General features: G+C 35.6%; 1 protein-coding gene across 1 annotated transcript; it reads right to left on the bottom strand.

Annotated features, from left to right (window-relative positions):
* Window positions 1–23,658: 23,658 nt before the first annotated feature.
* Window positions 23,659–25,227, bottom strand: LOC113326216. The gene is made up of 4 exons (XM_026573984.1): window positions 24,847–25,227; window positions 24,575–24,757; window positions 24,279–24,474; window positions 23,659–24,185 (listed from the first exon to the last, which is right to left on the bottom strand). The coding sequence occupies exons 1-4, from the start codon at window positions 25,225–25,227 to the stop codon at window positions 23,659–23,661; spliced, it is 1,287 nt and encodes a 428-aa protein (XP_026429769.1).
* Between the last annotated feature and the right edge of the window lie 1,949 nt (window positions 25,228–27,176).

Raw genomic sequence — 27,176 nt, 5'->3', positions numbered from 1 at the left:
GAAGATAATTATTAAATTTAAAAACACTAATTAAGATTTTTCACATAATGCTATTTATTATATGATTAGGCCGACGGAGCGAAGCGAGGTAGGACTCTATATAATGATGACTTTGCGTCAATGTGAAACATGATATTTTTCCAATTTGACATACTAGGATACTAACCGTGCGGTGACGGCACGGGATTTGGTGTGTCGTTGGAAATAGAGATTTCTAACTGACTTATTAAGCATGACCCAAGTTTACTTATTGACTTAACCTTTGTTTCTATTATTTTGTATGGCAAGCTCTTATCTGTTTCTATTGTTCTGTATCCGATGCAGTTCTAAATTGATGCTTTGCTGGTTTTTGTTAATTTTGTTTTGCTGGTTGTTAATTTTGAATGTCATTTTATTAAATTCTTAAGTGGTTTTTCCGTTTTTTTCCTCTAGATTTCAACATATTTCACTCCCTATGTTCAGATCAAGATATACCAAAAGTTCAAATGGATGCTACAAATATTTTTTGGCATGTACATTTGATGTTATAAAAAAAAAAAACATTACAAAATTTAGTTTGAAATGATAAAAGTCGACCAAGATAGGAGTGCCCTCTACCAAGATTGGAGTGCGCTCTCCACTTTGCATCCGCACTTATTTCACCGTTTCTCCTGTCTTGCCCACCTATTTGGTACTATATTCAGTGCAGCCAACCCCTACACTGCATATGTTAAATCCGAAGCTTTACCTGTGAAAATTTTCCCACATCACCTGGTTATATTCTGGCTGTGTGTTTTACAAAGGGAGATAGTAAACCTAAACTAATTTTCCACCAACACAGAATTCGTATCAAAAATCTAAATTTAACATATTGTTTTGAATCGCTTTTTATATAAGTTTGTTTTATGATTTGCTCCTCTGTAGTTTGTATAGTCCCAAGGGTCCTTATCTAGGTTAAAACTAAAAAACATTTGACGTGAAGATAAAAGACGTAACAAAATCTATTACTGGAACAGTTGAAACATGCAGGCAGGCATTGATAAAGCGAGGAAGTATGGATCATGTTACCGAAGAAACAAGGATAAATTTTTGATGTGGGCGTTCTTTGATGGGGGCATGAGGGACAAATCAGGAGTTGACATGTGTTTTTCATATTAATTGATTCAACTAATTTTGCTTCCAAAAATATCAAAGATAAAATATAAGCAATTAAGATAACCAATATTTTCTCAAAAAATAAACTTTTCTTGTTTTTTTGGAAACAAAATTTGTTGGAATCACTTAATATGAAAAACACATGTCAACTCCTGATTTGTCCCTCATGCCCCCATCAAAGAACGCCCACATCAAAAATTTATCCAAAAACCAATAGTTTTTCACATCCATCCTGTCAATTTGGTTTTAAAACAAAAAATGTCAGAATTGTTAGTTGTCGTGGTTATTCTGAATCTATGATACTTCGAAGAATATAAACTGTTGTATGCATTCCAAACATAAGCAGAAGTTCTCAAAATCTTTGCACCACAGAAGGCTCATCTGTGCACATTCCAAAGTGTATATAGCCTATACACTTCATACGATTTTTAAGGAAAAAAATACACCTAAAATCAATAACAAATAGTTGTTCTTATTAGCTATATAGATGATGTTCATGTATGTTTTCCTAAAGGAATTCCATCTGCACACCTTCTTCCACTCCTAAATCTCCCAAGTCTGTATAAAGGGTAAGATGGGTTAAATCTAGACATGTCAACAAAACTCTTATCCACTAATATCCAACCAGGTTAAATCTAGACATGTCAACAATACTCTTATCCACTAATATCCAACCAACTACCACATTGTCCTTTTATTTGCATATAAATTGAACAAAATGATTTCAGCAACTCCCCCAATGCTTGTTGATAAAATAAATCCTAATCATTAAGCAACGCATAACGACAAAAATCTGAATAAACCAAAAGGAAGACGTAGACCAATTTTCAACAGTAATGAAATTATACAAAGTCATTTTGGTCAATCTAATCTATTCAGACCCATTTGGCCATTTTTGATACAAAAAAATAAAATAACTCAAAACTCAAAACTAACCTAAAATAGATGACAATAGTACAAATGAAAAACTGATGATTTCCCATGGAGAAAACCCAACACGTTGAAAACAATTAAGAGTAATTATTACCCCCAAATATGTATGCTCGGAAAGGTAGGTTGTACTTCAAAAAGAAATGAGATCAGATGAAATGTAACTGCAAACCAATACCAAAAAGAGCAAGTGAGCGGCTTACAATTCCTAAAATGTTATCACCAACAGGTGCTAATGAAAATGGGACCATGAACTTATGTTTCGAATAGACTTGCTAGAAACGCCTCTAATGGCATCACCTGCAGGTGCTAATGAATAATATAACCCATGCTCAATGTTTACAGCAAGAAAAGAAAACCCAACAGAACTAACAATGTTGCCAATGATGTTCCCGCATCCATATACTAATAAGTTGTTAAGTAAAAACAAACAACCCTTTGAAGGATGCCAGGATCCATAATCACCTACTTCAATCAGCCTATCTATTGCAAATGACATAAAGAGATTAAATTTACAAAACAACATAATCCCATAATTAACATATTCCAAATTGTGTAGCTAACAGAAACTAATGAATGGCAAAATGTGAATCGAGTATCATTATCTTATATTATGCGGACAATATAAAAGTTATCATTACCCATCAAAAATAGTAAACATTGAGAATCTTAAAATTAAAATGAAAGCTTTACCAAAGAGTTGGTCCAGAATAGCAAGCTCTCTACTTTATCCATGAGTTGATTCCAACTCTTTAACGTGCTTTCTTTTGTATATGTTCAACCCTGCACATAAATTATAATAGGAACTAACGAATATGAACAAACTAAAAGGTGTTTAATGTGGAGACTTTTCAACAAATAAATACTCGCAAATCTTCTAGAGATAGTCTTCTTTGTGCAAGTCTAATTGTGAGATAAGAGGAAATATGCATGTTAAGAAAAGTTCCATTTAACAGAAAACAAAAGCTATGTTTTTCCTTGTTCATCAACAACACTAAAAGTTTGAGGTTCGAATTTTCTTCCGTTACACAAAAAAAAAAAATAGTCTAATTTCGAAGTTGAACATCGATATATATATATATATATATATATATATATATATATATATATATATATATATATATATATGTATTTATCGATACAATTTATATACTAAAAACAAAAAATAAAAATGCAGCCAAATCATCATCTTACTGATGGATTTTAAGATAATAACACAAACAAAAGCCGCAAATAAAAAATCAGGATGATTAAATCAGATCAATTTCAAAATCAATTGGGGATGAATACGAAACTTACGAAGTAATGAGTGGAATCGCCAAAGAGAAAAACTGAAAAATTACATGGACCGATATGCAAAATGCTTTAGCCAAAAAAAAGCAGAGAGTAACTTACACCTAAAAGCTATGGGAACACCCATATTGTGTTAAGAATTAATTTTTCCTATTTATTAGGTCAATTGATATTATATCGATCTTTCCTCGCAGTACCTACACCTAAGGAATCTCAAATAAATTTTTTTATGTCAAGTGGTAGATTATCTGCTACCTCAAATGGGGTTAATTCCTAAACAGAAGTATACAAAGAACATGCACTAAAATTACAGTTTCTCAATCGATAGACGCTGAGCATAAGGATTAAGGGGCACATGAAGAAATGTACAACCTTCCAGAATGAAGAGCAAAAGGAAATATTCAGAGTCAGATAATGTTTGTCCCCAAATTCCAAATTCCAAAGAGAGTGAGATAGAAAATAAAAAATTGTCTAACCTTGTTGTTCTATCGAAAGTACAGGGTGATTCTGATGTAGAGTCAAGCGCAGATGGCAACACTTTCATTTGAACATTCCTAAAAAAGAATACTATACTATCACAATTCATGAACTCAAAGAAAAGCCAATTGAAAACTGAGAAATTTGACGAGTTACTCGTTAGCATGGACGGCAATGCCTTTTCCACAGGCTGAGAAATTTTATTGTTACAATTCAAAATGAAATCTAAATGAAAAAATAATGTAAATACATAGTGAAAAATAGAAATTTGACGAGTTACTCGTTAGCAATGGACCGTAATGCTTTTTCCATAGGCTGAAAATTTTTATTATTACAATTCAAAATGAAATCTAAATGAAAAAATAATGTAAAGACATAGTGAAAATAATAATAATGATGAACTAACAAAAGAAAATCTAAGAACCGTTTCATATGGAGATGCTGAAAAATGATACATTGAATACATAATCGTAAATTGATAACCCTAAATATGAAAAGTGATCTCAAATCGAAGAACCCAAACCTTCTGTACTATCAAAGTTCAATAATCAGTTAAGAAATGAAGTGAAAATTGAGCCAAAAAAGAGGAAAGAAGGAAATTCTTTAACTGGACGACAAATAGCTCCGATAAAAGCAACATTAGAGTAGAATTGGAGCTAGGTAAGTTTGTGTTGGAAAACGATTAACAAAAAAATAATTTTTTAAAGTTTTAATAAAAAATTATAATTTATTGTTTTATTTTGTGAACGAAACTTTTTAGTCCTACATCGTGGAGTTTCCAATTTTTAGTAGTTTTAAGAAACTATATAAACCTTTTAGTCCCACATCGGGGAGTTTTTCTTCTTAAATTGTTTATTCATTATATAAAGAAATTCACTACTTTTGTAAAATCTATGGGAAAGGGGTTGCTCTATTTTAGAGGGACCCTAAGGGAAAATATTTTATAGCGTTTTTAAGAGTTCGCGATTTTCCTTACGTTTTTTTCGGAGTTGCCAAGCTCAAGTTGAGCATCTACTACATATGCTAGTAGTAGGTGTAGTAGGGTGTTTTATCCTGGAGATATCCGTCCTGTGAGGGCTATAGCATCACTCTTGAGTGTAGCCGGGCGCTAATGTCTTAAGGGAAACGTGTTGAACACGTGACTCACTCTGTTTTTCCAAAGTTTTGCCTTGTTGTTGTTGCGGAGATATAGGGAGCTCATTCGTTTCATCAAATCGATCACTTCCATTATAAAGGAGCTAAGTATCAATAACTTTTGCTTATTTGATTTTTCCTTGTTTTTGATTATTGCACCCAACAATCTTAAGACATTTAATTTGTAATAATCGAAAATGGTTGGTTGGTTTGTGAATCATGGATGTTAATTGTGGAGTGAAAAACAAAAAAATTTTTGGTCAGCTGTAGAGTTTCGAGATTATCTCTTAACCTAGAAGGAATTTCGATGAACCCTTTTGACACAACGTAGTAGACATCCTGATAGTTACCCACGTAAAATTTCAGAATTTTTGGAGTTGTAAAAGTATTTTTTTGATTTTACAAAACAGACAAATTCCTGAAAAATTCTGACGGGCAAACTTTTGTTGTTAACTAAAGTATTTTTTATGGGGTAATCATGAGTTTTTTGATATGGTGGTTCAAACGAAGTTTGTAAATCTAGATATTATCTTCAAAACTCATATTTTATCTTCCGTTTCGGAACTAAGGTTTGTGAGATGTGGTGTATTAGGTGATTGGGAAATTACCGTGTCCGTGGTCAGAGTATAAACGAAGATTGTGACATGAAATTGAAAAGGAAAATGACTACCGGGCGCATGTGGATGAACACAAATCTTCCATAGATTAAAAAGGCGGGAATATCAAAAACAACTCTAACCGTAGTCTTCATAAGAAAGGTATGTTTCGTAAAACTGAATCCGACGTTACTTTAATTAAGGGTGATTGTTATGTTTGTAAAATTCCGGGCCATACGGTAGTAAAGTGTAGACAACATAAAACCTTAATAAGTAGAAAGTTAATGCTAATTTAGTTGAAACAAATTAGAACGAGTTTATTCACATGATGTCGGAAGTTATTTTAACAACCAATGTGAGAGACCAGAAGGTGGACTCTGGAGCCACCAAGAATGTTTGTTGAAACAGAGACCTGTTCACCTCCTATCAGAGGATAGGGGATGTCGAGAAACTCTTTTTGAGTAACTCATCTGCAATAGAGGTTGCATAAAAGGAAAAGGTCGAGCATAAGCTCATATCTGTAATACTCTCACATTGAATGAAGTTTTCATGTTCCAAGCATATGCAAGAATCTTGTATCTTGTTCTATTGTAGATGGAAAAAGATTTAAGATCTTATTGAATCTGGAAAACTTGTTGTAACAAGGAAGTTATTTTTTAAGCAAGAGTTATAGGACTTTGGGTCTGTATAAGCTTAACGGAAAAATCTGATGATGTGAACATAGTTGATTCTTGTGTTTTCTTTATGTGATTGATTGTTTTATGTGGTAAGCTTGTAACCGTAAAATTATAAGTCAATGCTTAACTGGATAACATAGGTTGCGTACCCAAATTTAGTTTGGACTTTGAACACAAAAGTGAAATCTGTGAAGAATCAAATATGCTTTAAAACCTTTTAGCACAAATGTTCAAAGTAATTCTAAGCCTTTAGAATTAATTTAGAATGAGTTCAACCCAAAATCATTGTGGTAAAAGATGGTTTATAACTTCCGTAGATGATTGTACGAGGTACTGTCTTGTATACTTGCTTAGGGATAAGGATGATGCCTTAGAAGCCTTAAGATGTATAAACTTGAAGTTAAAAACCAATTAGAAGCCTTGAACATAACAACTGTATCCTTAAGAAGATGATAATTGTCATGTTGATTAGTTCAGGATTACCTGCGACCTTGTGGGGGGAGGCAGTCATGTTAACTAGTATATCCTGAATAGGGTACCCTTAAGGATCAGATAAAACTCCATATGATTTATGGATAGGTAGATGACCTTCTTATGAATGCGTCGAAGTGTGGGGGTGTTTGACTAAGTTTTCCATTCGTCTTCCTAAAAGAAGTAGATAGAAACCAAAAATCTTGATTGTGTCTTCATATAAGGTATGCTGAGTATACTTCTACATATAGATTTTTGGTTGTGTTCTGATTTTTCAGACTTTGGTGTGATTTTTTCTGACTTTGTTGTGAATACTATTACATAATTTAGGGATGCAGAGTTCTTTGAACATGTTTATTCTTAAACCTGTACCTCATTAGAGATGTGTTGTTGATCCCCTAGATTTATTTTCAAATAGTCAGAACTTATCTTAAAGGAAAATAAAGTTAAGGCTGAGCCTAAGAGAAGTAAAACAATTATACTTGAGACTTCTTATGAAGCCGACTTCATAACATGCCTAGCTTAGTCTAAGCCCTGGACTTGTAAAGAAGCCTTGATATCTACTGAAACCCCATTCTGGTAAGAAGCTTCATTTAGTGAAATGGACTCAGTCTGTCGGAACCTGACTTGGGAGGTTTATAGTTTACCTCCAGAGAATAAGACCATGAGATGTAAATGAGTCTTTAAGAGGAAACATTAGGTATATGGAACTGTAGAAAAATATTAGGCTAAGTTGGTAGCAAAAGGCTATAAACTAAAAGAAGGTGTATATTTCCTTGATTCTTATTCACATGTGACGAGATTTACTTCCGTTGAGATGCTAATTGTTATTGTTGTCATAAACAAATTAGAGATACATCAGATGGATGTTAAGACAACGTTTCTAAAATCGTGAATTAGATAAAGAAATTTACATAGACCAACCTGAGGACTTTGTAGTGAAAGGTTATGATGACAAAGTTTGTAAGTTGAACAAAATTTTGTATGGTTTATAAAATAAGCACGTAAACAGTGACATGGAAAATTTGATCATATGATAATGTGTAGTGGATTTAAGTTAATGAATCTGACAAGTATATTTACAAGTAACTTGTTAAGGATACCTGTGTGATTGTATGCTTGTATGTTGATGATATGCTTATACTTGATACAAACATAGATGTGATTAATTCCACTAAAAACATGCGCTGAATGAGAACGTTGACTTGAAAGACTTAGGCCCTGTTGATGTAATCTTAGGGATGATGATTAGAAAATAATCTAACATATGTAGTCTTTGTCATTATCATTATTTTGAATTTGTGCTTAAGAGATACAATCAGTGTGATTGTAAGACTGCTTGTACTCTGTACGATTATTCATGTAGACTCAAGAAAAAAGGGTAATGGAGTATCTTAACTTGAATATTCAAGAGTTATAGGATGACTGATGAATTTAATGAACTGTAAGAGTCCATACATTGCCTATATTGTGAGTAAGTTAAGTAGATATAATTGTAGTCCAGAGCAATAACATTCAGATGCACTGAGTAGAGTATTATGGTACCTAAAATACTCTATTACCATTTATTTGATTTATCAAAGGTATCTTGCTGTCCTTGAGGGACTTTGTGACGTAAACTGGATAGTTGACTCAGAGGAGTCTAAGTCTACGAGTGGATATGTTTCACTCTAGCATCAGAGTTTGTTTTTGGAAGATTTACAAACAAACATATATTGCTCAATTCATTATGGAATCTGAGAGTATTGAGTTAGATAAAGCACGAGAGGGGGCCGAGTGCCTAAGATGTTTTTTAGAAGACATTCCTCTCTGGCATAGGCCTGTGCCAGCTATATCTATACATTGTGTTAGCCAAGATATAATAGCTAAAGCTGAAAATAACTAATCTCAGTCGGCGTTATTTCCATTGATTGGATAAAGTCCAAGGAGAATATCGCGCAATCTTTAACGAAAGGTTTATCCCAAGAGATAGTTAGAAATGCATCGAGGGGGAAGGGGCTTAAGCTCATAAATTAAACTTGCCATGAAGGATACTCAACCTTGCTGACTGGAGATCCCAAGATCAAGGTTTCGAATGAGACAACTAATTTGTGGTGGGTAAAGGTAAACACTATCAGAGAATTTTATTCTATGTCCCTTCCCTATGGTGTAGACGTGATAGTGTGACTGCATGTGAAGGATGACTTTTAAGAAGTCTTAATGAGTTCTATAGTTTCAATTTAAGATTGAAATGGGGTGTAGCAGTAACACTCTTTATGGAAACTCACCTATATGAATGAGCAAGTGGGACGCTTCCTATGAGAATATGAGCTTTGATTCTCTAGAGCATTCTCAGAAACAGGATATGTCCAGGGCCAAATTGGACAAAACGGCACGAGCTTGGCAGCAATCTTGGAGATATCACCCGTGGTTGTTATCACGAATTACATCAAATGCTAGCAGTTCAAGACATAGTTCACTGTCTCTAGCAAGTAATTCCGGTAATATCTCACTAAGCAAAGGTTCAAGACCTCATGGACACCTCTGCCTAAAATGGTATTTCCTGCGCTTTTATGTGATTTTCGTTTTGATGGTTTTGGTATTACTGTAACTTAGGACCTAAAGGTCACTAAGGGTTCACTAGTTCATGCTTTTTCACTTTGGTGAAAGATACCTATAGTCTCACCATGTGAGAACTAAAGATGAAAGCTCTCAATACTATTATGATCTATGCAATCGATAGTATGACCCTGGGGTCAACACACTTTTGTGTGAAGGAGAGGACGTAGAAATGACTAGTATGATTTCAACACTTGCACGATCAGTCTGTTTGGATCGTGAGGTTGGGATGTTGATTTACCAAGATCTATCTGTGTTTTCATGTTTTATTGAGTTTTCATTCATGTGGGGGATTGTTGGAAAACGATTAACAAAAAAATAACTTTTTAAAGTTTTAATAAAAAATTATTACTTATTGTTTTATTTTGTGAATGAAACTTTTTAGTCCCACATCGTGGAGTTTCCAATTTTTAGTAGTTTTAAGAAACTATATAAACCTTTTAGTCCCACATCGGGGAGTTTTTCTTCTTAAATTGTTTTATTCCATTATATAAAGAAATTCACTACTTTTGTAAAATCTATGAGAAAGGGGTTGCTCTATATTTTAGAGGGACCCCTAAGGGAAAATATTTTATAGCGTTTCTTAAGAGTTCGCGATTTTCCTTAACGTTTTTTTCGGAGTTGCCAAGCTCAAGTTGAGCATCTACTACATATGCTAGTAGTAGGTGTAGTAGGGTGTTTTATCCTGGAGATATCCGTCCTGTGAGGGCTATAGCATCACTCTTGAGTGTAGCCGGGAGCAAATGTCTTAAGGGCAAAGTGTTGAACACGTGACTCACTCTGTTTTTCCCAAGTTTTGCCTTGTTGTTGTTGCTGAGATATAGGGAGCTCATTTGTTTCATCAAATCGATCACTTCCATTATAAAGGAGCTAAGTATCAATAACTTTTTCTTATTTGATTTTTCCTTGTTTTTGATTATTTCACCCAACAATCTTAAGACATTTGTAATTTGTAATAATTGAAAATGGTTGGTTGGTTTGTGAATCATGGATGTTAATTGTGGAGTGAAAAACAAAAATAATGTTTTGGTCAGCTGTAGAGTTTCGAGATTATCTCTTAACCTAGAAGGAATTTCGATGATCCCTTTTGACACAACGTAGTAGACATCTTGCTAGTTACCCACATAACAGACAAATGTTCCTGAAAAATTCTGACGGGCAAACTTTTGTTGTTAACTAAAGTATTTTTTATGGGGTAATCATGAGTTTTTTGATATGGTGGTTCAAACGAAGTTTGTAAATCTAGATATTATCTTCAAAACTCATATTTTATCTTCCGTTTCGGAACTAAGGTTTGTGAAATGTGGTGTATTAGGTGATTGGGAAATTACCGTGTCCGTGGTCAGAGTATAAACGAAGATTGTGACATGAAATTGAAAAGGAACATGGCTACCGGGCGCATGTGGATGAACACAAATCTTCCATAGATGACAAAGGCGGGAATATCAAAAACAACTCTAACCGTAGTCTTCATAAGAAAGGTATGTTTCGTAAAACTGAATCCGACGTTACTTTAATTAAGCGTGATTGTTATGTTTGTAAAATTCCGGGCCATACGGTAGTAAAGTGTAGACAACATAAAACCTTAATAAGTAGAAAGTTAATGCTAATTTAGTTGAAACAAATTAAAACGAGTTTATTCACATCATGTCGGAAGTTATTTTAACAACCAATGTGAGAGACCAGAAGGTGGACTCTGGAGCCACCAAGAATGTTTGTTGAAACAGAGACATGTTCACCTCCTATCAGAGGATAGGGGATGTCGAGAAACTCTTTTTGAGTAACTCATCTGCAATAGAGGTTGCATAAAAGGAAAAGGTCGAGCATAAGCTCATATCTGTAATACTCTCACATTGAATGAATTTTTCATATTCCAAGCATATGCAAGAATCTTGTATCTTGTTCTATTGTAGATGGAAAAAGATTTAAGATCTTATTGAATCTGGAAAACTTGTTGTAACAAGGAAGTTATTTTTTAAGCAAGAGTTATAGGACTTTGGGTCTATATAAGCTTAACGGAAAAATCTATGTAACAAGGAAGTTATTTTTGAACACGTGACTCACTCTGTTTTCCAAGGTTTTGCCTTGTTGCTGTTGCTGAGATATAGGGAGCTCATTTGTTTCATCAAATCGATCACTTCCATTATAAAGGATCTAAGTATCAATAACTTTTGCTTATTTGATTTTTCCTTGTTTTTGATTATTACACCCAACAGTTTGGACATCCTAATTGAAAGTGCATCTTGAGAGAGGAAAATAGAGTCCCTGATAGTCTATATCATAATCTATCAGAGAAACGACTGTCCATCAAATGATAAAAATTATCACAGAGTTAATTTACATTTTATTGGCAAGGAGAAGAGAAACGGCTGGGTAATTGAATGCGAAGAGGAAAAAGAGAAAGAATGTGATTTAGGGCGTGTAAGAGTGGAATGATGTACTCCGTGGCCCAATCGTGACGGTCGTTTACATGGACAAAATGTAAATCTATCCACTGGTTAAAAATCACTTTTTCTCACCATATAGAGAAAAAACACATGGTATTGGCTCAATCTGGACCGCCCTTTATATACCTGAAATGTAGATAACCGTTGATGTGGAAAAACACCATTGTCCCTTATAATATAGATAAAGATTGAATTTGGTGTAACCAAACTTTTGGTGGTCGTTTTCATTGGATAAAATTGTCCAATTACTAGTGTATCCTATTTTTTTAGGGGTATAATTGGCAACCAAACTTTAATATAACATATCTAAAAATCCGTTCCTTTGAATTTTACAAATTGTATCTGGTTGGAATGGTTTAAAAAAATCTACACAATGAGTATAAACAACAATATCAAATTTAGAGTTTTTACGAAAAATTCGGAGGTGTTTATCATTTTAGGCATAATTTTCGAAAATTAAATATATATATTATTATGCAAACCACCACAAAAGATACACAATAGTTTATGTAGCCATATTTTGGTTTATGCATCAACTTATTTTCCGTTGCAACTAATAAAGCAATGTACTCCCTCCGTTTCAAGAAAAATGACACTTTAACTTTAGGCATAATTTTCGAAAACTGAATGCATAGACATTATGCAAACCACCACAAAGGGTCCATAACACATTATGCAGCCATATTTTGGTTATGCATCGACAAATTTTTTGATTCGGGGAAAACTGATACTTTCACCCGTATCAGAAAAATGATACTTTCATGCCATATCAGGAAAAATAATATTTTCATACCAAAAAGTAAACCAAAAAAAAATACCCCCAGGTATCACCACTACACCAAAATATATACCCCCAAAAAGATAGTTCATCCATTAGCAGTTAGAACAATCTTATAATCCATCATCCTCAGTCATAATCATCTGTCGAATCTTCCTCGTAGAAGTCATGTCCATTATTTTCCTCATCTTCATCTTCATATTCCTATTCTTCCTTATCTTCATCCTCTTCGTATTAGTCGATGACTTTACTTGTCTCATCTTCCTCATAGTCTTCATCATTATCGGCATTATCTTCAGCATCCACTAGTGCTTGAGCATACTCCTCCTCTTCCGGATCAACATGCCCCATGAGAAAGTTATGCCAATTGTGTGCTTCTATTTCTTCCTCCAAATCAGCATGCGCGAGCTGCTCAACCTCCTCATCTGGTGAGTATGGCTCAGGCACATGTTGAAAAGGTTTCCAATCTGGTTCATCCTCTGATTCAACATCAAAGGCCAGAAAATCTACTCGTAGAGGATATTGCAACATACTAGCTGCAAGTAATGCATGTGCATGACGAAACTGTTCGTCTATGAACTTTTCATACTTCTCTTGAAAAGCAGCTTCTTCAGCAGCCTTCCTCCGGCGTGATGCTTCTTCCTCTTTAATTTTGATCCCTATATCATGACATGTGACGAAGTCGTTCATACACTTCCGTAGCCGTGTCAACTGCTCATGGGTCATGAGCTCAACCAGTTTATAAGTCTCATTAATATGATTCTTGGAGCTGCCTACCTCTAGTTCATTATCCGAACAACAGACCTTAGGTTTCTTTCCTTTCATGTCTCTCTCCCTCTCATGTGACGAATCAGGACTCCGGCTCCTCCTTGACGCCATACAGCAGTGTATAAAAAGTATTGCTGTAAAATAATTAATTTGGTGTTAAACATAATCAAATACATTACAAGAGAGACAACAACTTGCATTTTCATTGGAAAACAGATTGGATCCTAGAAACAACAACAGAAACAATCTGCAATTTCACTCAAAAATAGATCAAACCCTAGAAATAAGAGAAAGTTAACAACAACCACAAAACTTAAATCAAACACATCTTCATAGTAAAATGTAATTCAAACAAAACTCTTATCATGATTACACTTAGTTCTTAAACCAGCAACGCACCACCAACACAAACAAATTGTTCACACTAGATAGTGTACCACAAAACAGAGTAAAAAAAAATTAAAATAATACATTAAAAGCTATTACACTTCTCTGCATTCTCTTTGTAATAAAGAAAAAAGGATCATTAGAAAAAGAATCCATTTTTATGCAATCATGAAGAGGAAGATGAAGAAAAACATCATTTAAAAGAATACAAACCCATACCTGTGTAGATCAAGATTGACGAGTGTGGTTTACTGAAAGATTCAGAAGGAACTAAAATTAAAGATGATTTCGTTGTTGTTTTCCAGCTCCTGAACTATTGAAGAACAACTAATAACTACTAGTTTTTTTGTCTCTGGTTAGAAAACATAAACTACTTTCCCAAAGAAAATGATTTTGTTGGGAAAGGGGGTGTTTGTTTGGTAGTGATAAAAGGAGATGTTGGGTGGAAACAGGGGTGGAAACAACAAAGTAATTTACACAGGTATCTGTAAGCAAATATGTGTAGAAATGGCGAGGGTGGTGAAAAAGACAACAATTTGTTATTGCACAATCTAGAGTCAAACATGGGGCAAATTTTACGAAACATCTGAAAAAACATAGAGCTCGGAGGTCTAAATACAACTCTAGATCTTGCAATTGGAATCTTCATATATTCAAGACCAGCATTCTGGTCAAATGCAAAGTATCTTGCAATTGGAATCTTCTTACAATCAAGACCAGATCTTGCAATTGGAATCTGTATATCACAAGCAAAAAAAATTTCACAATATGACAAGAAAAATATATACATGTATATATAGTTATAAAGGAACTTACGGATTGCACATATATTGGAAAATTTTCATTTCTTGCTTTTTGGGAGACGTTTTTGCTTCAAAAATTTACGTAGATGTGGTTCCTCTGCTAAAATATCTTGAAAATTGTCGCAACCTGGTATCTCTGTTTTGTTCACGTCTTCCGTCATTCCTCTTCTAATCTGGATGTTTTACGTCTCTGGAGTAGAAAACTTGGGCAGCATCTTCAGTGAGAATCACAGACTCGTCTGAAATATTGTTACGACTCTTCAATCTTGAAAGATTTACTAAAGGAAAACATGAATCCTGACAGGTATTTCTCCCATTCTCTACCTTCACCCAATCACAGTAGAAGACAGTTTCTTTAAATGTGCCATACTTCAACTCTAAGATTTGTCTGATCACCCCATACCACCGGGTTAGGTTAGTAACATGTCTTTGGTCCCTTTTTGATCTCCTAAAAGTGGTCGATGCAATCAAGGTGACACCACTATCCCGGGTCTTAGCCTTTTCCTGGTTTGCTTGGGAAAAAAAACTAAATCCATTCACACGGTATCTTTTGTACTCTTTCTGAGATACCGGACCTCTAACGTAACACCACAAATCTGTATCCATTTTTTCTCCTGTTCTGAGCTATGAAAGAGAAGAAAATCAACACATCATCATACTGCATCATTATTACGCTAACAAACGGGAGCGTCAATGCAAACCTCTTCATACAGCCAAGTAAGGAACTTGGTTTGCATCTAGACTTCCTCCATTGCAATCCCATCATCTTCACAGTTCTCGGAATAGTCCCTACATTTAGCATACATAGTATTAAAATATAAATTGAATAACCTATTCTCCACATACAAACAAAACACGGCGAACCAATACATGTAATAAACATCAAGACCTTCTGGATTTTGCCTGCATCCACTGAATAGGGCTCACCTGAACTGGATTTTCATCAAGCAGAGAACCCACGTCATTGAATTCGTGTTCATCTTTTAAGAAGCGCTCCAGATTTACTTTGTGACCTCCTTTATCAGCATTTTTCATGTTCTCCATGGCAAATCTAACACAGTCATCCAATTCAGCCGACTTGGTAATTGACCCTTCAATATATCTATTGTTATTTGGGATGTTTTTGCACTCCTTCATTGCGCTGATTCAGCATGTACATGTAAACTTCAGTATAAAAACAACAAAAATACATAAAAATAAAGGACAAAAAGGTAAAATATCAATTCACCTTTCGAATGGGTACATCCATCGATACCTAAAAGGTCCACAGACAAAATCCTCATCAGCCAAATGAACCATGTTGTGCACGCTTATATCAAAAAATCTAGCCGGGAAATACTTTTCCAGCATACACATGGCCTCTGCAATCATTCACTTAGCCTAGTTTAGATATTCTCTGCTAACCACCTTTGAGCACAAAATTCTAAAATACAAACTTACTTTTTGAAGCGCAGTATGGAAGTCTCTCTCCTGAAAAGGCATGTTGAAGCATAACAGGTAATAAGTACCCCATAATCACATGGTAGTCATGTGACTTCAAGCTGCTCAGATTCAATTTCTCCATATTTACATTGTGACTTATATTCGACGAAAAGCATGTGGGAACTTTCAGATCTTTAAGAATCTGACAAAAAACAGTTTTCTCTTGTTTGCTCAAAACAAACAACAGAACCATCTCCACTCCTTTATTTTTTTTCTTCTCTTTCCACTCTCCACAATTTAGTTTATTCTCCTTCAATTTGTCACGATGATTCCATGCAACAATAGCCTTAATATCCTTATCAAAGATAGTGTAGATAATGTGTTCCATGACGTTCTTTTCTATGTGCATCACGTCGACACAATTCCGTATAGTCAATGAACAATACAAATCAAGATCACAAGGAATACACTTCTTCAAGAAAGCACCTGTGACAAGCTCAGAATCACCTTCCTCTTCATCAGACTGATATCTCTTTCGTTTACCTGTCTTGCAGGCCACTAACTTACCAGGTTCATAATGAACATCGACTAACTTCTCAAGCGACCGTGCTCCTGTAAGTCTCAGCGGTGCACTATTATCATCCCTTTTTTCCAATCAAAAAAGAGTCTCATACCTAAATGGGTGCCTTGACTGCCGTAACCTAGATAAGTACTTCGGGTTTCGTCTGCGCAATAAATACACTCACAGTATCCATGAGTGGTATATCCACTTAAAACACATTGAGAAGGAAAGTCATGAATCCCAAACATCAGAGTTGCTTTTAGAGTACAATTCTCCATTTTCAAAGAATCAAAAGCTTGTACCCCTGGATGCCAAAGTTTTTTTAGCGTACGTGTTGACCAGTGGCCGCAAAAAAAACATCAATGTCTTGACCCGGTGAATTACGCCGAGGTATCAACAGATTCATCATTTGGAATTCAGAATTCATACACATAGAAGGCGAAAGATTATAAACCACAAGGATCATAGGACAACAACTCCAACTCAAATTCTGTGCATCATGAGGATTAAACCCATCTGTTGATATTCCAAGCCAAACATTTCTTCCTTCCGCAGAAAACAACGGAAACTTCATTTTCATTTGTGACCACTGAGATGAATCGATTGTATGACGCGTATATCCGTATGAAACTTGCGCTCGATCGTGCCAAAACATTGCATATGATATCCAAGGTAGAGAATAAATTTTCTTTAGTTTTTCGTTTACAACAAAGTATATCAGCACTTAGCAAGGTTCATTTGTCACCACAAGACCATATTTGGTAGCTTTTAACTTAAACCTTGGAGTTTTGCATACCAGACACTCTATTAAATCCTGATTCTCCTCATAATATAGAATACAATGATTCTCACAAGCATGAATAGCTTTTGCTTTCATCCTCAGATCCTTAAGCATTGACCTCATAGCATCATAGTTTTTGGGAAACTTGTTAGGTTTCAGAAGCCACTCACTTAACAATTCCAACAAACTGTTGACAAAGTTACTCGAAACTCTATAAGTTTTCTTCACAATATGTAATTCTACCATAGCAGAGAGGATTGTGAGATTGTCTTCACATGAAGAGTACAACTTCTCTGCCGCTATGATTTGTACCTATTATAGAGCTTATCGACATATGTATCTTCGAAGGATGATTTTCCAATTTGTGTTCCATCATGGTCATGATGAATACCAAAGGAATCGCCAATAAAATCATTCAAATTTAAACAATCTGATTGCTTATCAGGCATTTCTTCGACTACTACCTTCCTCTTGGAACGACTTGTTAAAGCATTATCCTCTCTCTCACCATGTAATCTCCATATGGTGTATGTCTTGTCGACACCATGCTCATAAATATGAGTCCCAACCAGCGAGAATCCATGTCGATGTCTATTTTCATACTTTCTACAAGGGAAAAAACACGTTTTTGCACAAGTACCATTTGCCATTGCAAAATCAATGAATTTTCTAACCCCTTGTTTGTATTCTAGGCTAGAATTTTCTATTATACGCATCCAATATTTATACACCAAATTTAACATCCTACAAACAAGCAAAATACTATGTCTTAGTAACCTAAGTTTATCAACTAAACCTAAAAACTTCACAGATGTATCAACATATTACAGTGGAATAAAATTCACAACAACATCTATAATCCTAAATTTCTAAAACTAATAAACCTCAGATGTTGAAAAACGTCAATTAAGAAAACAATAAAAGAAATATCTTAATTAGCTGAAGATAACCCAGGAGAATCGATAGATTTAGAAATCTTAATCAAACTCAATCCTTCTGTGATAACTCGATTAAGCTTAAATCTTATATGAAATCGACGAGTCACGAATGAATCGGTTGAATCAATTTTGTTGATGAAGTTTCCTGCAACTGAATCTCAAATTGAATCTGATGAATTTTCTGGTGAAATTGATGGCAGCTGCGGGGATATACCAAGAAGTCCGTGAGATGTGAAATAAATGGAGGTGAAGATATAATATGTAGTAATGTCTCAACCGTTTTGCTGTCAACGCCTTAAGTTGTTTATCTACCTCCCAACTGATTTTTATTCTAATTTTCAGACATATTAAATGAGAAACTAATTTCATTTTAATTTGTTTTCTTATTTTAATTTTTTTTTTCTGATTTTCAGTAATTAAAATGAGGAGTTATAATGTCAAAAATATTTTGGAGAAAAAAGACAAAATCGTTGAGAGGATGGGTAGCTCTTGAGTGTGAGAAGGATTTGGGAGCTGATAGTAGTAATAGAGGCGCTAATAGTAATAAAGGACGGTAACAATGTAACTTGTAAATTTAAATTGAGGAAAGGAAGGAAATTACCCACAACCCTCCTGAAACTCTGTAACATATACCAAAAATTGTAACGATTATCCAACGTTACAAAGTTACCAACGTCGATACGACGTTACTTAAAAAAATCCGTTACAAAATCGATCGTTACAAATTCCCTGATTTCGTGTAGTGAGACATCACAAAAAGTTATGAAATTTGTGTGGCATCTAAGTTTGCAATGTTTTCATACCAAACAACTAGTCGATATAATAGTAAGAATGTGATCGAATTTGAGTTCTGACTACTCTAGCATGCAACCTATAATTTATGTTGTACTGGAAGTTAATATGTTGAGTGTTGATGCATAAAAATAGTTACCCCTTAGCGGGGCTAGGAACCCTCTATGGAAAGGATAAGCCCTATACGAAACATACGGATTTGGGAAGTAGGGCCTAAGTCCACAAAAAAATATCCATAAAATAGAAAGGATGAGGAAGGAATTAATGGAAAAAAAAGAAGGTCACGTTAGGAGGAGTGGCATTGGTTGTAAATAAAAATACTTGACATGTGGCATGATTTCATGGAAATAATGGTTTTGGGAAAATCCTATAAAAGGAGGACATAGTACAATGGAAGTCAACCTCTCTCTCATACTATTCCTGGAAGGTGTGACTAGAACGGGTAGGACTAATCTCATATCCACCCATTAATAGTGAGCAACTAGAATGAATAGTGGGTCGTTACTGGACAACTATTTTTTGATATTTGTATGTTTTCTATATGATAAACCAATGATAATGTGAACCTGTATAAATCGGTAATTCTACGACGTTAACAGTTAAAGGAAAGGAAAATATAGTACTCAAGTTTATGTCATGCAATAAGATTAGTTTGACACAAGTGCTACGTGTTTCTGACATTTGCAGAAATATAATTTCTGGCGGTTTACTTGTGAAACATATATGTTCTGAAGTTAGAGTTTATGTCAAATGTCTTCGTTATATTAAAAAAAAAATAATATATATTTGGAAAGCGTTGTCTTATTAAAGAACTCTTCAAATTAAATGGTATTACAGTTATGTCAGAAATAAATAAAAATAAATATAGGTATATACTTCCTCCACATACATAGTAGAAGCTAGTTCAATTTCTCATTAAAGAGTAGGTGATATTAATTATAATCCTCTTAATAGATTGGTAGATATGGAATAACTATCCAAGTGTGATATACACATCACTAAAAGATATGAAATTTGTGTGAGATAGAAGTTTGCTAAACTTCCATATCCTAGCGTTAAATACATAACCATTGAACTTGAAACATACCGTCGAAGGACTTAAATGGATCCAGTAGAGTGGTAAGAAATATGTTATGACTTTTATAGATGATGGTACAAGGTATATTGCCAAATTTTCTTTTTAAGAAGTAAAGATGAAGATCTTGAAAATTTCAAATTTATAAAAATGAAGTCAAGAATCAATTATGTGAAACTAGCGGAATAACTCATCAATTAACATCATTATATTCTTCATAATCTATCAGTATTTTGTTACACAAGAATAAAACATTAAAAAATTAAAAAAATTAATATTCTCTTTGGAAAATTTCTGGAGCACATGAGAAATTGTTTTGGGTGGGGACGGCTATACATAATGCAAATTACATTCTCAACAAGTTCCCTCAAAAGAAGATTGAAAAGACCCTTAAAATTGAGCAGTTTGAGATATGGCGTTTACTCAGTAACTAATTTAAGTTAAATCTTTTGGTGAACCGTCAACTTTTCGCATTATAAGAACATAATGTTTTTAATGAACTAACATAAAAAAATGAAAAAAGCTTCGACTGTTGTTTCTGGAAAATAATGCATTTCGAGTGTTATTCCGAGAGTTTGTGTTACTTGATTGTGTTCGACTGTTTGATGTTATTAGAGTGCAAAGATAACATCAAAGGTATTGTTGTGTCTTAACTAGACTTCCTTCGAAATTCGTTTTGCACCGGTGACTCAAAGTTAAAGTTTCCAGGAAAAAGGGTTGATTAACTCTCTTGGAAATTTCTTGGCCATTGCGAATAATGTACGTGAATTCACTGTTTGCTTTTAAGATGTTTGACAAATTGTCTCATTCAAATCCAGATCATTATTAGAATGAAATGTAACTCATACTTTCTAACCAGGGGATCAAACTAGATCTATTCTGATATTTGTTAGACGAATCAGTTGATCTAGTAGATCTAACGAACGGTTGTTGATGAAGACTGGATCAGCTGATATTAAAAGAACATTCACAAGTTTTATTAACTGCAGATCCAGTTTAAACTGTAGTGATTAACACTACAATTGCTAATCAGAATCAATATATAGGATCTACACTGAGATTGAATGATAAAAACCTCAAAGGAGACAGAAGAAGAAAAAAACACAATAATTCTATCCACTGTCGAAAAGAGATAAACACTCTAAACATAATAAATTTTCCCCCAAGGAACATGTGCCAACCACACTGAACAATGATAACTACACCGGACTGACCTTACAAAGGGGTGCCCAAAACACTAACTCAAGACATACTAACTTAGGAGGGGTGCTACAGATCATGGGACATACTAACTTAGGAGGGGTGAAATCAGGTAGAACCAGAAAAGGGGTTGTAGTTACCTTTTTCTTTAATTGTTCAAAAGCTAACTCGGCAGCTGAAGACCAAACAAAACTATTCATTTTTCTTGAAATCAGGTAGAAATTGGGTACTTATCTTTTATAGTGATGGAGTTGAGCTTGCGATAGTCCACGCAAAAACGCCAATCACCATCCTTCTTCTTGACTAACAACGCTGGAGAAGAGAACGAATTGTGGCTCGGCTGAATGACTCCCGCCGCAAGCATCTCTTGCACCAATTTCTTAATTACTGTTTTTTGCACAAAAGGGACGCGGTAAGGCCTCTGATTCGGTGGAACTGAGTTTGGTAATAAGGGAATATGGTGATCATGTGCCCTCTCTGGTGGAAGTGATGTAGGCAGTTGGAAAACAGATGAGAATTCTTTTAATACTTCAGTAATTGGAGCAACAGTACTGCTTTAAGTAGTTGCACCAGATATGGAGGACAATTGACCAATCAAAACTGGTTCACCACTGCGAAGCAGTCTCCGAAATGCTTTGGCTGACATTAGAGAAACTTGAGATGCTTCCTCCTTGAGACCTACCAATTCAATATCTTCACCCAGACGTGGAGTCTGAATTGTCAGCTTTTTGAAGTCAAACATCATAGGTCTCAATTCTCGCATCCAATCCACACCGAGAACCAAATCACAATCACCTAAATCAAGAAGGTGTAGGTCATGAGAAAATGTATGACCCTGCATAACCCAAGTGAACTCGGAACATTTAACTTGACTCAGCAATTTATTTTCATCCGCTACCGTGACCTACAAGGTCTGAGTTGGAAATATAGTGCAACCACTCTGTTTGGAAACTGATGGATTGAGAAAACTATGAGTACTGCTACTGCCTATTAGAATAGTCATTCCTTGTGTCTTCACTTGTCCTCTAATATTTATGGTAGTGTGAGAAATGTTACCTGCTAAAGCATGCACTGATATTTCCATTTCTTCGTCCAGTTCTACAATTGATGGAATAGATCCTTCTCCTACTTCTTCAGAAGGAAAACTCTCTTCATCATCAGCTACTATTGTATACAATTGTTGCTTTTGACAGTTATGACCCTTTATGTATTGTTCATCGCAGTTGTAGTAGAGCCCTTTCTCCCTCTTTGCACGCATTTCAGCATAAGTAAGTCTCTTCACATGCTGCAATTTTGGGCTTGTGGTGGGACTGGTAACAGTTGGTGCAGTGACTAAGGGAGTTAGATGTGAAGGTTTGTTGGAAACTGTTAATTTCTTGCCCCCATAAGTAAACCTGTTTGAAAATCTTGGCTGAGTTTTAGCAGCTTTGTCTATGATACACTCATGTCTCCTAGCTAGGAAAATAGCTTGTTGTAAGGTAGTAGGTGTAAACATCTGCACTACCATTCTTATATCTTCTTTCAATCCACTAATAAAACTATGGATGAAATAATCTTCAGAGAAGGATGAATTCTTAGCTAACATCAAGGTTTTTAACTCTTCAGATTTTTCTTGATTATCCAAGATTGTATTATTTTGATCTAGTTTGTTAAGTTCTCCTACCACACTATCATGACCTAAGTCTTGAAATCGAGTGCAAACATCGATAATAAAATCTTCCCAATACAAAGTACCCTTACCTGCTTGGTAGTCTTGGAACAACACATTTGCTTTTCCATCCAAGTAGAGGGTAGCCATATGAACCTTCTGTTCATCATTTATCTGATGTAGAAAGAAGTATTTCTTGCATTTCCTGACCCAAGCCCTAGGGTTCGTTCCATCAAAACGACGGAAATCAACTTTAGGTCTGTAATTGGAGAAGTAAGCTTAACCCATCTGATGATTTTGAATTACTTGCTGAGAATGAGAAGATCTATATCCATGAGACTTGTTTCTGGAAAAAGAATCAGAACCCTCACCATATTCCATATTTGGTACCCAAAACACTAACTCAAGACATACTAACTTAGGAGGGGTGCGATCATGGGACATGACATAAACACCACAAACAAAATCTTACATGGAGAAACAAAATCACAGACTCAAAACATAAGAGAAACCCACAGGCGGAATTAAAGACAAGGAACATAAACACAATTAACAACATCTTCTTGGGAGGACCAGGTGGCCAGTCATGTGGTAACTTTCTCCTCCATCTTGATGAAGATAAGGGCATGAAGGAGTGAAGTCTCCTGCTGGCAAACGCATACTCCATGCTCTATTTGGATCCTGAGTCGCGAACTTGGTCCAAGTAGCAGTAGAATACTCGTACCTACTGTGTGTAATTCGCGTGAATTATTCCACATCCCTAACATGATGTCCACCCTGGTATTCTCCATCCTGGTATGTTACTAGGTGATCATCGGGAAGATCAATAGAAAAAATATCTCCATAAGACCTCACAGAGTGCTCGAATAGAGGCAACGATATGGGATCAACAGATACACCAGCAATATCGGAAGTCACAACAATGCTACGGCCATCCGGACTGAAGCACGGATGGTTCACATGCCCTGAGATATTGCTTCCACTAGTCATCACTCTTACCAAAACATCTGGATTGTCCCACTTCACCAGAAACTCCGCGAAGTATCCTGGGTCAAGACCCTGGTCTGATTCTGGTGCACCTGCAGGCTTGTCACGGGTTGATGAAAATACTATCCAATCTCCCTTTGGCGACCACTGGCAATGTGTATCAGTCCATTCCCCTTTTGTTAGCCTTCTTGGTTCCCTTCCATTGACCACCCCTCGTTTTGAATCTTCCATTATGTATAGATTTTTGAATCCGTCTTTCCCAGTTGATCGGTAAACTAATTTCTTCCCTGATGAAGTTTTCAAATCATTAGTACATACAGTTGCGAAAGCACGTGCTTATGGAAAAGGAATTTGTAATTTGGTGTAAAGCAAATTATTACCATCTGGACTGCTGGATGGAAAGGCATTATTATGCTGATCTGTAAGCGCATGACACTTACGTCTATACTTCGATACGTGCGTGATAGCGTTGATGTTCACGTTCCTTCTCATATTAAAAGAAGGTCCAACACATACATACAATGTGTCCTCACATTGGTTCCAAACTGGGGAGAAGAGTCTGTCCGGTCCGTCCTCCTATATAAGCAAACCCAATTACGTTTCACATGATAAGTAACAACATATTTCTGCAACAATTCATAGGAAACAGAGACACACACATATGTTATAGACATACCTCGTATGCAATATGCAATCCATTACTATCAGCAACCCAAACAGCTTTGAACTCATTGTCAACAAATGCAAGCCTTTTTCCATATTTTGAAATTGTTGGAAACACTCCTGACACTCTGAATAGACCTACATCTGGTAATGAGGAGTCAAGCGTCTGAAATTGTCTTTCCACTGCTTGATCAAACTATTTCCGGCACAAAAAACGTACAACTACTTTAGCATACACTTCATAAATAATAAATAATGGATTGATAGCTAATTCAAATTAATTACCGAGAGTTTGTCGCTCCTTCCCCGATGGTAACCAATGAGCTTCCCACCATCAATCAAAAATGGGTTAAAGTGATCCGCTTTTGATGATTTAGTATTTTGAGTGATTTTTGTGCTACTTCCGTTTCTTGAATCAAAAATCTCAATCTGTCTAAACTGGTCCACGACACGTGCTGCGCCTAACCCCTGTGATTCTTCACGAACAGTTACAACAGCCACTCTGTTCGGATCTATGGCTACAGGAGTGAACCCGTCGATATTTGGCGGGGTTACACGTTTTACAATACCAGTGCTAATTTCAACCCGGTATACACCCCAGAATACGTCCTTGGGGAACTTTTGCGAATATGACATTGTCACTTCCCCAAGTCGGCCACCCGCCATTCTTTACAATCATCTTGCGAGTGTGGGGTGACTTTACGTCCATGGTATAAATGTTAGTCTTTAGATCTTCGATTTCACCTTCCCAACCACCTGCTTTTCCATGGAATGATGCCACAGCTATCATCTTTTTGGACGGTGACACCGAGGGGCTTAAATCAGCAGTCTCTGATTTGGTATACCCGCGTATGGACAGTGACAACAAAATCAGTATCATCATAAAAAGGCATGGAACTTATAACTAATAGTAACAGAAGAGAGTACAAACCTGGTGGTGTGAGACGGTCAGGTACACCGGTCTGGAGATTGGTTTGATAAACGGCAGTCCAAGGCTGGCGACGTTCCGTAGCTGGTTCCTTAGTGCTAACATAGATGAGATGATTATCAGTAAAGCAGCCACCATCTTCCAAGCAAACCTTTTTGAAATCATCAGTGACGCCGAAAATTTCAGTAAACAGGTAAACTTCGACTTTTGGCGGGCTCTGAAAGCGGAGAGCTACGTGAAGCAATTCCAGCCTGTTTCGCTCGGAGACGAAAACAATGCCTGAAAGATTACCGTTATCTACATCAGCTTCTTTACCTTCGGTTTTTGATCTCAAGTTCGGGAGCTTGAGAAGTTTCTTGAGAGCATCCTTTGGAATTTCTCGGCCGTTGTAATTGTATTCATCTTTTTTGTCATCAATCATGGGGAGTTCATCGTTCTCCGTTGGCTTTGGAAGTGGGAACGGGCATGAGAATATGTCTAGTGGCACCGGTGTTCTATAGGTTGCAAAGAAAGCAATGCTACCTCTCTTATGTCCAACCATCTGCAATTATAAGAGTCAAAATGTATCAGAAAATATTCCAGCTAATTCTCAAACTAGTAACAATTAAGAGAGGAGTAATAAAGAAGAATGAATGAGCTGAGCACAACCAAGATAGTGCTTCAATAGCTGAAACATTTATTATTATGTCAAGGGATTAGTCGTTTCACTCGAATTCGTATATATACATGAACAATTAGCAGTTCCTAATTAACAAACATATTAGCTTTTGTAAATATTTAAGAAAAAACGTACCTTGTGCAAATATTTCTAGCAGTTCTGAACTGGCCGGTAGAATGGCGACTCCACACTCCGGTGGCTGCTGGTTAAATGGCCGGCCGGTGAGATGAAGTAGAGGAAGAAGGTAAAAGTAGAACGAAAAGAATTTCTAGTCTTGGATGTGGGAGAACATGTCAATGTTGGGTACTCAATGCAAGGATATCTTTTTATATACGCTCAACATAAGCGTCAGTTAATGCCAATTAATTATATCCTTGAAGTTTAACCACGTATGTGAAAATGAGACCGGAGAGGACTTGCTCGACAAAGACTTGAAAACTAATAGTAAGGAAATTAATTATAAAAAGAAAGGTATATGTAGCAAATGCCCCTGGTTACCCGGTAGATATCTTGCAGCTGAGACGTGATTATTAGATTATTATTATTTGCTTGACTCTACTTGGTCTTGGTGGTAGCTTTTTTGTTTGTACGTAGCAGACGTCCTTGTAAGACAATGTGGAGTTTGTTTTTTTTTTTATTTTTTTTATTTTTTTTGCCAATAATAAAGTACTTACTGTATAAAGTGAAGAGTCAAGACAGTCAAAAACTGCAAATCGCGATCACGACTGAGCAAGAGCCACTAGGACGAAATAGGAGGCCGGCCTTATCTTCCACGAATGCATCCGACCCATTTTACTTGCATCTTCAGTCTCTACTTTGTTGTTGGTCGATTTTATGGGGCCGGTAGGGGGTAAGCTCGTCTAAAATAGAGGGTGGTGGGTGTTCCCGTGGTTAGCAAATGACTAGACTATCCTTTCATTTTTAAGAACAAAAAAATAATTTAATTCAAAAGGAAAATAATTTAAATTTTGTTTTATTTTATTTTTCTTCATCCTCCATCCAAATCTTTAAAGATTTGACCGACTTGGA

Source organism: Papaver somniferum, unplaced genomic scaffold (genome assembly GCF_003573695.1).
Source record: "Papaver somniferum cultivar HN1 unplaced genomic scaffold, ASM357369v1 unplaced-scaffold_10, whole genome shotgun sequence".
Taxonomy (NCBI): domain Eukaryota; kingdom Viridiplantae; phylum Streptophyta; class Magnoliopsida; order Ranunculales; family Papaveraceae; genus Papaver; species Papaver somniferum.
The sequence above is the reverse complement of the archived record's forward strand: the minus strand, read 5'-3'. Positions and strand labels throughout refer to the sequence as shown.